General features: G+C 40.1%; 1 protein-coding gene across 1 annotated transcript in view; it reads right to left on the reverse strand.

Annotated features, from left to right (window-relative positions):
• ADAMTS3 (ADAM metallopeptidase with thrombospondin type 1 motif 3) overlaps nucleotides 1–19221 on the reverse strand; it is a 258079-nt gene that overhangs the window by 231153 nt on the left and 7705 nt on the right. Inside the window, exon 3 of the mRNA XM_049630608.1 lies at nucleotides 5056–5465. Within this exon, the coding sequence (XP_049486565.1) occupies nucleotides 5056–5465 (410 nt within the window). The remainder of the gene's footprint in view (nucleotides 1–5055; nucleotides 5466–19221) is intronic.

The raw sequence follows: 19221 nt of genomic DNA on the forward strand, positions 1-19221 counted from the left end.
TTTTGAGAGAGAGCGAGACAGAGCACGAGCAGAGGAGGGGCAGAGAGAGAAGGAGACACAGAGTCCGAAGCATGCTCCAGGCTCTGAGCTGTCAGCACAGAGCCACGAAGCACGAGATCATGACCTGAGCCAAAGTCAGACACTTGACCGACTGAACCACCCAGGAGCCCCATTAAGGCAGGAAAATCTTAAGGCTATTTTCTTAATGGTTTGCAATTGTCCTCAAAGACTTCATCTGGCCATTCCCCAAGTCTACAAAAGATAAAATGCCATCATTATTAACCAGATGTGACTATGAGATATTTCAGGAAAGGGGTACCATTTATGGTTTCCAAATTGTTAACCTCAAGCTTCCAAGACCCTCGGCCCTAAGAGTGAAGATCCCTGTCGGAGATCTCAGGGAGCCTCCAAGTGGTCGGAAGTGAGGAGGAGTCAGGAAGAAGAGACACCAGGAGAGAGTATCTCCCAACTGTGTTTCAACCAGGCCTTTCCTGAGCTTATCCGTTTTACCCATTACTTTCTTAGATAACCCCTAGTGATTTCATTTGAAGGGAGAATTCCAAATGTTCTTCTGAAATGCTGAAAACTTCTGTCCTAGATACACTCCCTTGATCATAAGCCCAGCCCACAAGGAAATCACTGAGCTGGATAACCCAGGAAAACCATTACCAGTCAGCTCTTCCACTCCCAACTAGTTCCCTCTGATGATAATCCAGGGGAATTAACATAGCAATATTGTTCCAGCAAGTCTAGAGAAATTCAGTTTCCTTATGTTATGAAATACATGAAATAAAGCCTACTAACCAAACAACCCTTTATTTTGGCACATTTATAGACCACAAAATATGATTGTGAGCTGCCACTGCTCACAGGGGAGATTTAATGGTGTTACAGAATAAATGCCAGGGCTCTGTGGAATAAAGAAATCTATTTTCAGCTGAGATTCTCAGCCAGAAGTGTCTTCCCACTAAGAAGTGTGTGAAATTTCAGAAATGTAGAAGCAGAGAGGTAAAGCACGTCAACACCCTCTAGCCAAAGACCACCAGCAGCACATCTGTAGTGGACGAGCTGGGTTTATTACATGTTGCATGGAGGGAGAATGCACACCAGAGGGAACCACGAGCATTTCAGTAAGAGAGCGTTAGAAAGAACCTATTAGCAGGACTCAGGCTTCCGTTGGGTAATTTGGGGGAAGTCTAGAGAAGCGGGGCTTTGTTCTCTTTTGGATGCTATCAGAAAGCAGGGGCAATTCAATGACTAAACATCTCAATAGGTCTTACCTATAAGTAGGATAGACTAGAGCAGGAAAAAGCTGTAAATGGTAAAGAATCAGTAGTCACTCATAACTGATCATCTTGCAAAGAACAGGAAAAGGTCACACTAGTCAGGAACAGATATTATTCTTGGACACACTGGATAAGAACCAGTGTCAATTCCTTTCTGCAGAAGACTCTGATGCTGATTTCAGAAACCCAGAGAGTAATATATTAGTTACTATGCATATCTATGTCTAGATCGAATTCTAGACATTGGCTTTGGATATGTCACTCAAGGCATTTTTCTGTCCTCTTCAATAACACCTATATTAAAGTACCTTTCCTGTGATCATTTCATATAGTTGACTGGGATAGGTAGACTATACCTTACTATTTCAGTCAAGTATCTGATGTCCAGAGGAGTAAAAACACCTAAGTGTCATTGCTTGCTTTGTAAACTATCTGTGGTGAAGAAACCATTTTCTTTCTCCCAATTGGTCTTGGACTATTTTGTAAAATACAACAAAAATTAATTACTAGAAAAATTAAATGATAAAACGCAAAACACAAGCCCCATTTTTATTTTATTATCAGGCCCAATGCAAATACAATAATTGTCAAATTGGTATAAGAGTTTCTATATATATAGTCTCACTTTTGGTATTTCTCTTTTCACAAGCCTGAATCTGTAGACACACTTTGAGGACCATTGGTTTTTAAATTAAATTAAAGCATTCTTTACTACAAACTAATTCTAAAGAGTGAGGCCCATTTCAAACTCACATAGCATGCCACAGGTTACATAAGAGAAAAGAGATGTAAGGCGTTTCACTCAGAAGGCCTTGCTATGGAGCCCCCAATCTTAGTGAAAAATAAATACCTATGGCTGTTTCTTATAGGCAACAGCTTGAAAGGACACATGTAGAAAGTCAGATCACTGGAATGCCATCTAAAATCAACATAACCAAAAGGATTACACTTCTAGTCCAGGTAGAGCTTCAGTAGAGACTTAACTATATACTTGCTGGGCTGGGATTTTTCCATTGGTCGATTATAATCAGAGCCTCCCAGGGGTACCTGGGTGGCTCAGTCAGTTAAGCATCCGACTTTGGCTCAGGTCATGATCTCACAGTTCGTGGGTTCGAGCCCCATGTTGGGCTCTGTGCTGTCAGCTCAGAGCCTGGAACCTGCTTTGGATTCTGTCTCCCTCTCTCTCTTTCTCTCTCTCTCTCTCTCTCTCTCTCTCTCTCTCTCTCTCTGAAAATAAAAAACTTTAAAAAAAATATTTTTAAAAAATCAGAGCCTCCCAGGGCAATGGCTTCATAGCCCATCAGGTTAATCCTCAGGCATCTATGTTATCTCAGTATCCCAGCTTCCTTTTCTAAGGTCAAGAAAGGTCAAGCTTAAATCCCTTCCTTGCCAGTTAAAGGGGAAAATGGGCTCAGGAATCAGCCAAGTTTATTTACATTCCCTTCAATTAAACTTCCTACTTCATCTCTGCTAAGGGCTTATCCCATCCAATGCAATCCTGCAATTCTTTGAATTTGTCCCCAGCTCAATAAAGTGGTCCTGGTGTTATCCCTCCAGTCTGGTGATGTGCTCTCCATGACCCTGCTCACTGCTCTTCCTGCCCTCATCTTCACTCCTCCTCCTGGCACATGGCTACTCTGAGCTGGAAACTCTAGAAAAGGCCTCATTTCACATACCCACATCGTCAGCACTGCCTTCTCTGCAGGCCAGACCCACCCTTTTCCTGGATCAAGCTGAAGGTCTGAGCCACTTATCTCTGGCTCAAAACTCTGCCCTATCCATAAACTCTCTCCAGAAGATATTTTCCTTAACTACAATTTTTCAAGTTAAACACAACGCTACTCTACATACATATGCCAAATATTTTGACACTTAAATTCTATGGCAAATTTGACGTCTTTGAGCTGTAGGATGGTAACCATTATTCCTTTCACCATTTCACAGTGCCTAGAATAGCACTCGGTCCATTACTGGCTCCCACAAATATTATTTAATTAATTAATTGATGGGTCAAATAATGGAACAAATGAATACTTGCAATGTAGTACAGACACGCACTCAACATCCATGTATACATGTTTACACTGTATCTTAAAAGTGAGAAATTAAAGAATCCTAATAATTAACATTCATTCCTACTCTATATTTTCCTCTTCCTTATAACAATGTGTTATTGCCCCAGATTCTGTCTCTGTGATTAGATCATTTGACTTGTACAGTAAGAAAAATACTGATTTCTCGGTCAGGTTTAAAAATGCTTTCTTTGCCTTTTTACCTTCCTTAAACTGATTTTCAAGCTAATATCCCACATCTCAAATCTTAACTAGGAAAATAAAAAGTACACACTTTTTTATGCTAGAAAACTAAAAAATAACACTGAATTAAGTTTTACACTCAATATATTTTACTTACAAGTATTATAAAACAGTACCTTTTATATAATTTATTTTCTTTTATATCTTAGTAGTACTGAATCAAGCTCTCTCAATGAATTACTTTAAACTTATTCCTCTAGAAAGTGTTTCTTTATTTCCCAGTCAGTGACTTCATAATTCCCATCTATTCAACCTTTGTGTAGAATGAGAAGAATTTGAGAGATTCCTTATGCCTTCAGACCCCAGAATACCACCTAGCACCAAATGTGAGCATATATATATATAGATCCTAACCTAATGGAATCCAACTTGAAAACATGGACCTGTTCTATTCAGTTTTCTGTGCGGGCTTTTAAAAGCCTACAGAACATCAGGAGGCAGTACAAGACTGTAGAAAAAAAGCCTAAAACAATGACCTAACTAGCATTTGATAAAACATATGTATCATAACTCCTCTGGGTTGGGCCTATGCATAGAACAAACAACAATAGCAAAAAATTAATGGTATTGTTGGAAGACCAGCCAAGGTAGAATAATCACAAGCAGGAACACAAGGAATATTTTGAGAACTCCCAGGAGAGTGACAAAACAAAGGGAATAGCTCTGAACTCCCAAGAAACAGCAGCCTGGCCACCATAGATAGAAAAATGGTTGCTTTTTTGAACAACGACTTGGAGTCAACTGTGGATGGAAGAGGCATAAACACTGACACACTTTTCAAATGGCATCTGGAGATACAAAACAAATAAAAATATTTCACATCTGCGGGGTATGTAAAGAAGGGTCAGTTACTACTGGCCTCAACAACAAAACTGAAGAGCAACATATGGGTATTTTATTTGAAAATAAAGAAAAAACTGATTCAAAGCCGCAATGCAGAAAGAACTACATCTCATGTTTGTAAAGTAATGCTATTTGAACAAATTCTGACAAAGTATCTGCTCATTTCCCATTTTAGCATTCTGTGGGGAAGTGAAAGAATGCATTCAAAATACTTTCTTTAAGAAGATATCCAAAGTTTCCACATAAGAAGTGAAATACTATCATTTTGGAGGAATTTACATTTCTTTAGAAAATTTTCATAATGCTTTGAAAGAAATAAGGAAATAAAATTCCCCAAGGTAACACAAGTGAAAATATAAGCAAAAAAAAAAAAAAAAAAAAAAAAGATAAAAACAGGTTATCTTTTGTTTCTTGGAATAATGTTGTCTTCATGTCAAAATTAAGCCAACGTACACATCTTTGACAGTAAAATGCTTTCTAATGCTTCTTCCTGAACTTAGAATATAACAATAAGACTTCCTTTCTACCTCTACCTACTAAGCCACCCTGGAAACCATGCTGCACTCCCTAACACCTGCAAACACACACGCACAAAAGGGAATAAGTCTTACCAGACCATCACAGTTGCTAATGGCAACAGAGGTTCCTGGAATGTCCATGATGTCACCAACATAAGCACAGTTAGTCTGCAAAGGTTCTGTTTTCCAGATTCTTTCTGAAGCATTTCCTGCTTGATGATCATTATTGGGGTTGGTTATATTCCCAGGCACCAGAGAGGTCTCATGCCATTCCACAACAGCCCCAGGAGCTACCAGCTGAGTGTTGCGCTTTAGTCGCAGATGAAAGTCTCTTCCGAATGCTGTGATGTTAAAGAACAATTGCTCAGAGTTGGAAGACACGTCCCTCGTTGACCTCTTTTTGTGATTTGCAGAAAGAATATGGGAGAGATAGTGTCCTTCAAAATCTGTGCTGACTGGAGTCACCAGCTCATACTCTCTCTGTCTCTTTAATTTTGGTAAATCTGTAGGGTGAAAAATAGAATTGTAGAAGCCTGTGCAACAAGAGAACACAGGAGGACATAACATAGGCATAAAGTGCCCACCTCACAAGACTGTACCTCAATTTGCAAAATATATATGTTCCCGAACCATCTCCTAAGTATGAAATTTTGGGAACTTAAATCATTTCTCAAATATATTTCTGTAACTCTGTGTTCAATGAATCATTTTATTTTAAAAAATGTATTACAATGTGAATATTCATATCACATTACATGTTTGAGGATATAATAAGTTTCCATAAACTATATCTGGCTTGCTTATAATCAAGACATGCTCCCAATTAATTTATTACTGGCACAACTGACACCTGCTACAAATGTTTAACAAACTTGTTATTATGTAGAGGAAATTTTTTGATTGTTTTATTTTTTCCCTTTAAGACTCCTAGAAGTATTACTGATTAAAATAGCAACCTTATGTTGCATTTACCATAGGCCTATACTTTATACACTGTAGTTTATGGTGCTGTCGTTTACACATATTTTTTCCATCATAACAACCCTAACAATCACACTTCACAGGTGAGGAAACTGAGATTCAGGAAGTATGTGTCCAAGGTCAAGCAACTGTAGAGCTCAGATATGAATCCAAGTTATACTCCAAAGCCCATACACTCATTCTGCTACATTTGAGTTGTGCTCCATAAATCACAGAACATTTTTAGAAAATGAGAAGAATGGGTAAAAAAAGTAGAAATCATAATCTATAAATTGAACATGGAGATGCGGGTTAGTTAAGAGCAAATGGCATTGTCATTTTGCACCATATTCCTTATGTGGGACAGATACTTGTTTTTTGTTTTTGTTTTTTAATTTTTTTAACACTTATTTATTTTTGAGAGAAAGAGAGAGAGACAGAGCACTAGCGGGGGAGGGGTAGAGTAAGAGGGAGACTCGGAATCCAAAGCAAGATCCAGGCTCTGAGCTGTCAGCACAGAGCCTGATGCGGGGCTTGAATTCACGAACTGTGAGATCATGACCTGAGCTGAAGTCGGAGGTTTGACTGAGCCACCCAGGTGCTCCAATACTCATTTTAATATGGATGTGTATTTGGGGCCTACCTTACTTACAGCACAAGTGACCACCTACATGTTAAGCTTAATTTCACAATTAATTCCCCTAGTTTAGCCAAATGTGTTATGTCTGCTAAAATGCAAACATCCTTGAGAAAGATAGCACATTGAATAAACCACTTATCCCTTACTAGAAATGATTCTGAAGCAAAAGACCATGGATACTGGAAAAGAAAATGAGGAGGACAAAGATTTTCGAGAAAAGAAGGCAAGCAAAATCTGGTAACAGAAGTTAAAAAGCTCCCCACCTTCATGATTCTAGCCTAAGACCAGTCCTGCAGTGTGTAAAAGTACCCTGAAAAAAATGATATGATCCACAAATACTTCTCACCTAGAGGAATTGCGTGTATGTCATCCAATAAATGAAAGTGTAATGCCTCATAACTGAACCTACAACCTATGATCTGAAAGTATCCTTACAGAATATTTTCATTGTTTTCCTGTATTTGAAATACTTCAAACAATGTATAAAATACCAGAAGACAAATGAAGGTATTTTGCAACTTGGAAATTCTTTGAGTGCATGTTTGTTATCATTATGCCATTTATAGTGACCAATGTATTTAAATAAAATATGCTTCTTTATCAAGTGCACAGATCAAATGACCCTGCTGTAAATATTTACTAGGCAGAGGAGTGAGGACTGTCATATCACAGAGTAAAGTGAAGGCCGACTCCAATACTGGCAGCGACAGCACACGATCCCTGTTTCGTAGGCTCTATCACAGCCGAAGACTTACGCGAGGCATCAGCGTAAGCACAGACCAAAAGATGTGGCCTCTCTTACAGCCAAATCCATGGGGAATACTTTTGTCGCTTCTGGTTTATAGAAAGAACTCTAAATTTTATGGAATAGACTCAAGCATCACAGGAGCAGAGTGATGGAGGGGACGGTTTCCACAGTAAGTGATGAATCAGAATCTTGGATGGGGACTGACAAAGCCTGTCCCAAATTTAAGTTTCAATTCCTTAAGGACGAGAAACTTCCCCGTTCAGCTTGCTAATTCCGATGTCATCTAATACAAGATTCTGTACATGCCAGGGTCTCCTGTCGGTAAGATCTGTTTAACACGTATTAAGTTAGTGATGCAGGTCACCAGAGAGCCCTTGCTTTGTCTGTGCTGCGACACTCTAACTCACAAGACAAACTACCCAAGGCCCAGGGGTGTCTGGCTGCACAAGTAATCCCAGTTATAACTTGTTCTCTAACCATGTGTTTACTCTTTCAAGGGAAGGAGATTTCCCATCTCCACTGAAGGGAATTCACACAACCAAAGTCTAGACAATATACTGATGCCTGGATTAAGTGACCGGACCACTAGAAAATTTAGGGAGAATTCAAGGAGACTCCTCCACACCCACGAGGACACGCAGAGCCGCAGGCTTACAGCAAACCATGCATCCCAGACTCTCTGGGACAGTTCCATTTTTCCACTGTCAGACAGTATGCTCTGCATTTTTATTCAAAATAAAGACGGCCTATTTCTTTAGAGCCTTGTCTTCTCTGATGCTAAGTGACAAATCATTCCAAACATGCACACATAAGACACACTGCTGAAATTAAACCTGCCATGGGTAATCCTCCAGTTGGGAAGTAAGGTAACCAAGGGAAAAGATGCACTCAGTAAACCCTCAGGCCACCGTCCCCCTGGACAGTAGCTGGCAGAACTGACACAGGAGCTACCAGGTTACCTGCCTTTATTGGCAGGATAAATACTGGGCACTGCGCTTTATGCTCAAGACTCTCCCATCCCTCATTCTCACAACAATCACAGTAGGTAGATGTTATTATCCCTGGGTTACAAATGAGAAAGCAAGCCCGGAAGGCTTGACACATAGCAAGCAAGAAGCCGAAGGAAAATTTCAATTGTGATCATTTTGACTGAAGACCATGCTCCTGTGCTCTTACTCACTTCAGAATAGATGGAACATCTTGCTGCTGATTTCTAATTTAAGATCTGACTTATAAAGGAAACCCACCACACGAATGACAACGTCTTGTCTACTCGCAGCCAGCCAACCAATTTTTCCTCCAGCGTAGCTTCAAACATTTCTGTAAAAGGCTCTCAAATCCTCCGTCTTTGGGAGAAAAAAGGGGGCGGGGGGGTGAGGAAAACTCAAAGCTATCAAAAGTATTTTAATCTCAGATTATAATTACACAAGCAAATTAAATTATGTCCAGTGTCAATTTACTATAATTAGAAATGACACACTTCATAGGTCCAAATACTTCCACAAAGCAGCACAGCCTGTGGTTAAGGAAGGAACCACACTGTCAGGAAGCAAGTTAAGTCAAAACAAAGAACTTTGCTTTCTCTTAGGCTCAGTGTCCTCAGGTGTTACCTGGAGGCTAGTAATAGTTCCAACTTCACAGACTTAGAAAGAGGTTTAAATGAGATTATGCGATTATGCAGAAGATGCAATACATATTAGCTACTGTTAAATGTAAGTTGGCTACGCATTAAAATATTGTCCATGTGCAATTTTAAAATGTGAAACTACACAACTGTCAGCAGAGATGGCTGAGGGCCACAGCAATAGGTATGTAAAGGTTTTCGTGGGCCATAAATTCTACAAGCACAAATGGGCAGAGCCACTATAAAGCCACACTGTGGTCACTAGGTACCCAAGCAGGACTCAGATGCAGTGAACCTTCCCCAACCGCCTGGTGTCTACACACACATGGTCCACCTCCCTCCAGGTGCTGTGGATGAGCTGTCTGTGATCTTACCCAGGAGCAAATCCTCCAGTTGTGCACCATATCCTAGCCCCTCTGGCCTTTGCAAAAACGATTTCTGCAACTGTCCTCTCTTCTTTCCTCATTGGTTTCCCCACTTCACTAGATCATTCCCACCATCAGACTAATAAGCTGCCATCCTATCTCCCATCTTTAATAAAAACCCTCTTGACGCCACAGTCCTCTCTAGCTGATAGCCCATCACTTCACTACCCTTCATAGCAAAACACTTAAAAAGACTGACTACAACAGATGTCTCCAAGTCCTGTCTTCCCATTCCTGCTCTTCCTTAAGCCTGACCCAATTAGGCTCTAGAGGTCACTAGCGACCCCATCTTGCTGAAACCAATGGCCAAGACTCTATCTCCTTACTTGCCGTATCAGCAGATTCTGACCCAGCTCATCTCTCCTTCCTTCTTGAAATACGTTCTTTCTTTAGCTTCCAGGACATCTTCTGGCTCTCCTCTTCCCTCAGTGGTCTCCCCTCCATCCCCCATGACTGGCTTAACACCACAGTGCTGCAGGACCTGGTCCATGGACTCCTCTCTTCTGCATCTACCCTCCCCTGCATGGTGAATTCATCCCATCCCATGAGTTTGAGAGTGCCTTCGCAATCCTTCATCTCCAGGTCCGGCTTCATCCATGGGCTCCTCTGTTGTCAACTCCATTGCCTATGGATCCTCTCCATGTAGACGTTCCCTAAGCATCTCAACTTAATATTTCCAAAAGTAAACTTCCTATGTCTCTCCTCCCAAATCAGTAATTGGCAACTCTATCCTCCCAGCTACTCAGAACAAAAAGTTGACTAAACTATCCTTAGCTCTTATCACCTCACAAAACAAATCTTTCAACAAATTCTAATGACTCAGCCTTCAAGATATCTCCAAACACTGACCGTAGCTCACCACCACCCCTGCTACCACCCCAGTCCAAGCCAGTGGTCTCAGTTTTGAATGTGCCGCATACCTGTTCTCCTTGCCTCCACTCCTCCTCCCCTTTATAAATTATCCTCAAAATAGGGCTAGAGTCATTGAAGTGGCAAGACAAGGCACTCTTCTCAAAATCCAACCCAAAGTAAAATGGGTTTTACTCTGTCCCACAGCCTGACACTGAGAATTCTCACATCTCAAGGTTACTCACTGTGCTTGCTTTCCCCTGGGATCTCCTCCCAGGTGACCTGAATGACTCACCTGTCCATTCCTTCCGGTTTTTGCTTTAATGTGGCCCTCTCAGTGAGGTGTGTCCTGTCTATCCCCTTAGCCATTTTACTTTTCTTCACAAAACTTGTCAGGATCTGACATCCTATACTTGTTTTTATGTTTACTTATTTATTGTTTCTCCCACTAACATATAAGCTTCAGGAGGGTACAAATTTTTACCTGTTCTCTTTACTATTGTTCCCCAGTGCCTAAAATAGAGCCTGAGGTCACTCAATAAATACCTGTGAATGAATGAATGAGAGCCAAGTTTGAGCCTGAGGGTGTACCTAAAATTAGAAGGTACCATCTTTCATCTTTTCCCCAAATAGTAATTTACCACCAAGCAAAGACAGCCAACTACACAAGTTGTCATATCCTTCTATAGCCAGAATTTTGCTTGCACACGTTGTACCTATTTCTCACAACTCTTGCTGACCAGTAAATCAAACATTTCATAGTATCTAGGTCTTATATTTAACCTACTAAGGACCAAAAAGTAGATCTAACCATTAAAACCGACCTCCTGGAGTGCAGACACAGAGACCTTCAGACTTAGAAGCAAGCAGCAGGAAATCGGTCCCACTCCGCAATCCCTTTAGATATTCACAGAATATCTCTTCAGGTCAAAAAAGAAAAAAAAGACCTTGAAAATCATCTCATCTTTGCCTCTTTCTTACAATAAAGGCATCTCAAGTAGATTGATTTTTTTTTTTTTTTTAAGTTAGAGGTGGAATGCCTTTAACCTGCTCCTGTTCTCTGTGAAGAGAGATCATTCTCTGACTCTTCTGGGCCTCTCCATCCCTTGCCTCACCCTTCTCCCCACCCACGCCCCTACCCCCCCCCCCCACCCCAACTCCCCCACCCCACTTCCTGCCTCATGAAGAAGAGTGATGTATATGATTGATAGGTCTCGGAAAATAAGAAGTTTGCAAAGCTCAGAGATTCCCTCCTCGTTCTTCTTCCGGGTAAGGATCCTGATAGGAGACACATTGTCTTCCACCTCAGCAGGGATGAGCCCTACCCTAGCCCAGGGGGGTCTGACACACCCCACCCAGGGAGCACACTTCCTATCAAAGTGAGAGCCTCCTGTTCCCCCAGCCTTATTTGCAAAAGATATTTTTACTATATCTTTGTATTTCCTATTTCTAACCTGTTCCCTCAAGCCAGTAAGAGGGGTATGTTTACATTCGGGATCTCCTCAGAAACTCTAACTACCTTTAAGAAAAAGTGTTGTCACGTCTTCACTGGATGACTAATCCTAACACTAACAATTCTTCTTGTCAGAAAATTAATTCTCTAAATTCCTCATTTGAGAGTTTAACTTGATGCCTTCTTCCTCTTTGTGCTGAATGAAAAAAACACATTCTGGGGTGTGTGTGTGTGTGTGTGTGTGTGATAGTTGTATAGTGTGTACACACGTACAAATATTAAACATAACCTACAAAGTATTTGAGGAGGCAATCTGTGTTTCATATGCCTGAAGACCTTTTAACTGATCAGACTTTCTATTTTAATGTCAACCATGTTAGAATTTTCTAATCGTTTCAAAATTTTTATCATTTCTGAGACTCTGGACACTTTTAACACGTGTCTGTGTTTCAGCCAAGTATTTGCACATAATGGGCAAATAGTAAATATAGGTTTAAAAAAAAAGAGGCACTTCCTTCAAACTGAAACTTAAACATATCAGTTCTCTGTCTAGAATAATGTGTTGTCCCTTCTCTGCACCCCTAAAATATCTAAGACAAATTTCTCATTTTCACCTAAATAGTCAGCTTGCCTTCCTGACTTCACTGTTTCTGTTCATGATGTGCTGGGTCTCGGAAAGCCCTAGGCTAGAACACTGACTTTATTTCAACTCCCCCCTACCCCCAGCCCCCAGCCCCATTTAATATCACTCTAGTCCTCATGATTTCTTCTTAGAAATTGCTCTCAAACTAATCCCATCTCTTCCAATCACTTTAAGTCCTCCTTGCTATACACTGCAAACCAACAAGGTACCAAATCCAAAGTCCCTGACATAATTTCTCACTACCAAATATTATATCAATTGTACCAAAATACTGTCTCAATTACTGCCAGGAAAACTATTTTAAAGTCCCACATATAAAAGGCTTAAATTCTACTACTTACTACCTTTGTGATTTTGGTCACTTAAGACTTTCTTGTCAGTGCTCATCTGTAAAATGAGGATAACAGCATCCCATTCATAGACTCATCAAAATTAAATGGCCTAGGGGCGCCTAGGGTGGCTCAATGGGTTAAGAGGCTGACTTCAACTCAGGTGATGATCTCATGGGTCCTGAATTCAAGGCCCTGTTAGGCTTTGGTGCTGACAAAGAGCCTGGAGCCTGCTTCAGATTCTGCGTCTCCCTCTCTCTCTGCCCCTCCCCTGCTTGTGTTCTGTCTTTATCAAAAATAAATAAACATTTTAAAAAAATGTTTTTCAATTAAGTGGCCTAATCCAGAGTGGCTCAGTCAACGTTAGGTATTAATATTGCTATGTTGTTCTCTCTCAATAGTTTCAATGCCCATCATTACATCAGGATAAAACAGATTCAGAAAATTGATAGCTTTTTTCCATATTAGACATGAAAATTGCCGTAAAGACCTCTACTAATGAAATCCTCTGACTTCACAAAATAAGAAGCTGAAACTTGAAGATGGGGTAACAGAACCCAAATCAAAACTGAAGTGTCATTGAAGGCCCTCTGCGCTTTGTCCCTAACTTCTTTGCAATATCATCTCCCGTATTAGCCTATTGAAATATTCTAATGAGCTCACTATACCCAACTTAATCATGCCTGCCTTTAAAGTCCTACTCAACTGTTCGCCCCCAGGGAAAGGACTGCTGCTTTCTATTTATACAAATCCAACCTGACCCACAGGGCCTATCTCAAGGCCCATCTCTCCCAGGAAACCTTCCCTGCTATCTTGTCCAGAGTACAGACCAATGGTATAAGTGTCTTAGATCTCATTGTCATGCTTTGTCTGGATAAAAGTTACAAAAATCTCTATGGGTGAAAAGTTATACGCTTCCGTCATGTCCTTTCAGAGATTTTAAGTTCCCTGGGGCACAGGTGTGGCATCTTAACTATGCTTAAATGTCCCCAGCATACTACAGTCTTTGGAGGAAAAAAAAAAAAAAATCAATGGCTATTTTTGGGAAGGTGGATTCTTGAGAGGGAGTGCTTTCACTGTATGCCATTGTGTCTGTGATCTGGGATCATCTTAATACCTTCATGTATTCAGTCACAGAAGCTCACAACTGAGGACAGGCAGCTTGGTATCTGTCTATGTGTTGTGGAATGATACCCAAACATCTCCTAGAGATTACTAAAGGCCCCTAGCACATTTCAAAGACCACACTATAGAACAGTAAGAGAACAAAAGCGTTCAGTAGCACAATCAACATTACAAAACCTCAAGTGACTACAGTACAAGCTCGCACATATCACAGCAATCTTTAGCTAATCTAATTAAGCCCAAGCTACAACTGGTACACAAAATTTTGGAGTACTTGTGGTTGATGCAAATGTGGTTTGAGTTCCCAAGCAAGGAAGGGAGCAGGGAGGGTATGATGGTTGAGTACTAAAGGTCTGGAGTCGGAAAGCACTGTGTTTGAATTCTCATTTCAAGCTGATGCACATTTTGCCATCTGCAAGCAAATTATGAAAATTAAGGCTGACAGGTTGTCAAATGAGGGTAATAACTGGGCTCAAATAAGGTGGTAAGGCACATAAAAGGCTTATACCAGCTATTAAGATTTTAATAGATGAAAAATTAACTGATGTTATTATCACCGTGACCATCACCATCTAGCTAGAGCTATGGAAGTTGGAAGTGAACTGAACATTCTTTCCACCTGCCAGTACCTCTCAGGCCTCACCCACCTCTATTCCTGCCCCAGTCTGGTGTTTCTGATACGGTTAGAAGGAATCTCCAAGCTCCATGTCAACCGAGGGCCTGAAGTTCAGGCAAGCTGTAAGAACCCATACTCTATTACCCTACCCAGATGCTGAGATTCTCTCCCAAGAACTGGTTGATTACTATAAAGAGACAGTTCACACAGGCAATTTCCTTTTTCAGGTATAAACTTTCAGTATGCAACAATCTGGCCACAAGAATGAAATCGAATAAGCATTTTCAAGATCTGCTAAAGAAGCAGCTCCAACAACAACATTTCCAAATCCTGAGCTGTGGGTAGGAGAATGACTTTCATCAGAAATGACAGGAGCCAGCTGCTCCAGGAAAGATGTGAGCAGGGTGATGAGTGGACGTTAAAGAGGGCACCACACACTGAAGGGCTTCCCAAGGCTGTAAACACAAACAGAGAAGGGGACCCATCTTCATTCAAAGGCAACTAAAAGTTAGTTGTGACACATGCTAAACTTCTGAACACAGCCAAATTCTTTTCCTCACTTCATCTCCTCTAGGCTCTTATCACCGCAAGCCGGAGAAACTCTTTGAAGTCTTTTATTTTCGTTGCAAATCTACTTTCACAGTCAAACATTTTTCATCAAGCTATTGGAGGGGAGAAAAAAAATAAAAGCTTGCTTTTTTTTTTTTTACTCATTAAGAAAGAACAAATAGTTGTGAACTTAAAAATTCTCCTCATTTTTTTTAAAATCTGGCTTTTTCATAAATATTTGTTGCAATTGCACAATGTTTATGTTCAAGAGAGTCACTTAGGAAAGAACAGCACGTTCTTTGGTGTTCCAGAACATGACACCAGGTAAGAGAAGATCTTTGAAGGAAAAAAAAAAAAAAAGTGAAAAAAAAATGTTTTAAAGAAAAATGTCCAAGTATTTTCTTTGTTTGCTACATGTTAAAAGGATCAAAAAATCAATAACAGAATAACAAATAGAGGAGTCTTTTGGTTTTTGTGTTTTTTTAATGTGAGGCCCCAATGCCAAAATGTTAACATTCTGATCTTAGCTTTAAAGAAGGACGTCTACCGGTTATATTTATCATCACTGGAAGTTTCACAGACTCGAGAGCTGTATTAGACATTCTATACATTAATATTTCTCATACGTCTCACAATTTTTTGATAGATAATACCTTGAAAGACTAATATTGAGCCTAGAATTTAAAGCCAGGAAAATGAGCATTTGTCCCCAGGGCCAAAAGCTTAGGAAAATATGACAGATAAGAAACGTGAATAGCATTTTAAAGGTTTTCCCTGAAGCTTCCTTGTGGTGATTATATTTTCCAAATCTAAAATCGTCTGGCTCACAGTATGACAAAGGTATGAGAAACTGGGACAGTCCACTGGGCCACTCTAGTAGCTTCCTATTGCTGTTGTAACAAACTGCCACAAACTCAGCCACTTGAAACACAGTTCTGGAGGTCAGGAGTTATCCTACAGTTATCTACAGTTCTCCTACAGTTATCCTACAGTTCTGGAGGTCAGGAGTCTGCAATAGGTCACATGGGTGTTCACAGGGCTGCATTTCTTCAAGAACCACTGGGAATAATCTGTTTCCTTGACTTTTTCCAGCTTCCAGAGCTCACCTGCATTCCCTGGCATATGGTTCCCTTCCTTCATCTTCAAAGCCAGAAACATCAGACCAAGTCTGTCTTTTGCTGCCATCTCTCTAGTTTTGTCTCTATGGTCTCCCTCTTCCACTTCTCAGGACACCCCCCCAATAATCCAGGATAGTCTCCCTATTTAAAGGCCAACTGGAGCACCCGGGTGGCTCGGTCAGCCAAGAATCTGACTCTTGATTTTGGGCTTAGGTCATGATCTCCTGGTTCATGAGATCCAGCCCACATCCAGCTCTGTGGTGACAGCGTGGAGGCTTCTTGGGATTCTCTCTTTCCTCTCTCTCTCTGCCCCTCCCCTGCCCACATGCTTGCTTGCGCTCTCTCTCCCACTCTCAAAATATTTAAATATAAATAAGCATTAAAAAATAAATAAATAAAGGCCAATTGATTAGCAACTTTATTTTATCTGCAAACTGAATTCCTCTTGCCATGTAACATAACATATTCACAGGTCCAGGGATTCAGATGTAGACCTATTGTGGTGGGGAGGGGGGAGCATTATTCTACCTACCACAGCCATCAGATCCCATGCACTATGCTGGGAGGCCCTCACATGTGTTCTCTTTGGCATCCATCCTCCTTTTTCTTTAACTACATCCCAGTATTCCCTCAGGTAACCAACCCACATTCCACTCACAATCCCTATAAGTCAAGAGTAAAATGTCCCAGTTCAGGCCAATCAGGGCACTGCATCCCCTGACCATAGAGAATCGTTCAAAGCCAAGTAGCCAATAAAAGCCCCACCAGGAATTTTTGCTGGAGCTGTCAAAAAACAAGTGTTCTGTGGGACGCTTGGGTGGCTCAGTCAGTTAAGTGTCCAACTTCAGTTCGGGTTATGATCTCACAGTCTGTGAGTTCAAGCCCTGCGTCAGCTCTGTGCTGACAGCTCAGAGCCTGGAGCCTGCTTCGGATTCTGTCTCCCTCCCTCTCTGCTCCTCCCCCACTCATGCTCTGTCTCTTTCTCTCAAAAAATAAATAATCATTAACAAAAAAAAAAAAAGTGCTCTGCTTACTGGGGTAAAAGGTAGAATGATAGCCCAGAGATGCTAGTGACAGTCTTTGCCACAACCTGAGGCACGACCAATCATATCCTGATAAAGAAATAAAGCCAAAGCAGGAAAATGAGAAAGAAAGAAGAGTAGAGGGAGGAAAGGGAGGGATTTCTGACATTATTTGAGCCCTCGGTTCAGCTCTACCTGACTTTGATTACCTGATCAATTTTGTGTTCCTTAACCAGTGTCAACTGAGTTCCTGTTATTTCCATCCAAAGGAGTCATGATTAATATAGGAACTTTCTCTCAATGAAATGAAAAGGACTTTTAACAAACAAGGTGAAAAGAAGAAAGAATTGTGTCTTGCATACATGAAATATAGTTGGTACAGAATCCATATGGAATAACTGTTTTTGTACCATTCATTCCTTACCCAACTCCTCCCTCCACTGCCATATTCCAACGAATTAAGCAACAGTATATTGAGTTACCAACATTAAGATAATACATGAAAATAGAACTCTCAAAGAGCTGTCACATGGTGAGTTGAGTGGTTGGAGAGTTTACAAGTCCTTGACACAGTAAATTAAGGTTCCTGGAAATTCATGGTGGTAGACAGACCTATCAAAAATGTACCGGTTAGAAAGCGGTGGCTCTCATTGAGTAAAAGTGTTTTAAAAAGCACAAGACTAAGATATAGTACTAATAATAGCTATTGTTCTAACTTGCTTACCAACTGCCAGCATTTTATGAATCCTTTATAATTCTATGAAGTAAGTAGTAGTAATATGCCTATGTTACGTAGAAGAAAGTGATGCCTTGAGAAGTTAAAGTCATCAGCTAGAAAGTAGTGGAATCAGGCTTTTAAACCAGAGTGAACAGAGTCTGTGCCCCTGACCATTTGATAGAAGCAAGGCAATGAAAACTAATAGGTCCTCTCCTGGATATGCTGGTTATGTTTTAGATTAAGGAATGGACTTTACATGAAAAAGAGGTATTTTTACATATAAAAGAAAGAGAACTCAAACTCATATGAATAATGACTTCAATCATTCGTTTTAATTTGTATGCATACATATATAAAAATATAAGTACTAAATATGAAGAAAATTTGTAGGAAATGGGATTTAACATCTAAGATCCCAGTATTTGAAGATTCATGTATTTAATCCTATGTTACTTCCTACGAGTTTCCTAAATGTTATTTTTGGTTTACCAGTCACTTCAAAAACAAGATAGACTGTTTCATGCTGTTCATAATTTATTCTAAATTCCATAAAGATTCATCATGCTAAATTTGTGGCAATCATTTTTATAAACAAGAAACTGACATTACCACAAAATCTCTCCTAAGGATTTACAGTTAGTCAGCAAAATCATATAAACATATTGGGAAAATTATGATGGATAAATTACATGTGGGAACAAAGATTCCTAAACTAGGAAACTCTTCCCATGCTTTACTAACCATTCGAAAGAATATACAGCTCTCAAATTCTATGAGGTAGATGAATCTTGTCATAGTACTAATAAAATTTACAAAACATTTTTATAATTGCTCTTAAACCATGAACCAGGGTACTTGATAACTAGAAAAATAATTCATTGCATTTTTCAGAGATGGCATAACCAAATATTTAAAAATTACATTCAGATTTAAGAAGAGCAGAACCAAAACTAATTTAAAATGGACATTTTAAAAAATCAATGCTTCCCTATACTACCAGTAAGAGTTCAGGTCCTACAAACTTCAAAAGCCATCTGCCAACACATATCATGTTAATTTGGTTTTACTCAGCCAGCAGCTTCTAGAGCTTTCTCCTAAAGTAGTCATTTGAAAAGCAAGCTGTGTGGCAACATTCATTATGAGAAAATAGGTATTAATAAGTACATAAATTAAGGTTTATTAGGATAATGAGATTAAAATGATGTTCATAAGGATTTTGTAGTGATGTGGAAAATTTCACTAAAATACCAAACAAAACAAAAACAGGTATACAAAAATAACCTACACAACATGTGTATTGAATGATGACTGGGTAACGGGTGCCTTGGTGGCTCAGTCAGTTAAGCATCTGACTTCGGCTCAGGTCATGATCTCACAATTTGTGAGTTCAAGTCCCGCCTCCGGCTCTGTGCTGACAGCTTGGAGCCTGCTTCCGATTCT

This window comes from Panthera uncia, chromosome B1 (genome assembly GCF_023721935.1).
Source record: "Panthera uncia isolate 11264 chromosome B1, Puncia_PCG_1.0, whole genome shotgun sequence".
Taxonomy (NCBI): Eukaryota; Metazoa; Chordata; class Mammalia; order Carnivora; family Felidae; genus Panthera; species Panthera uncia.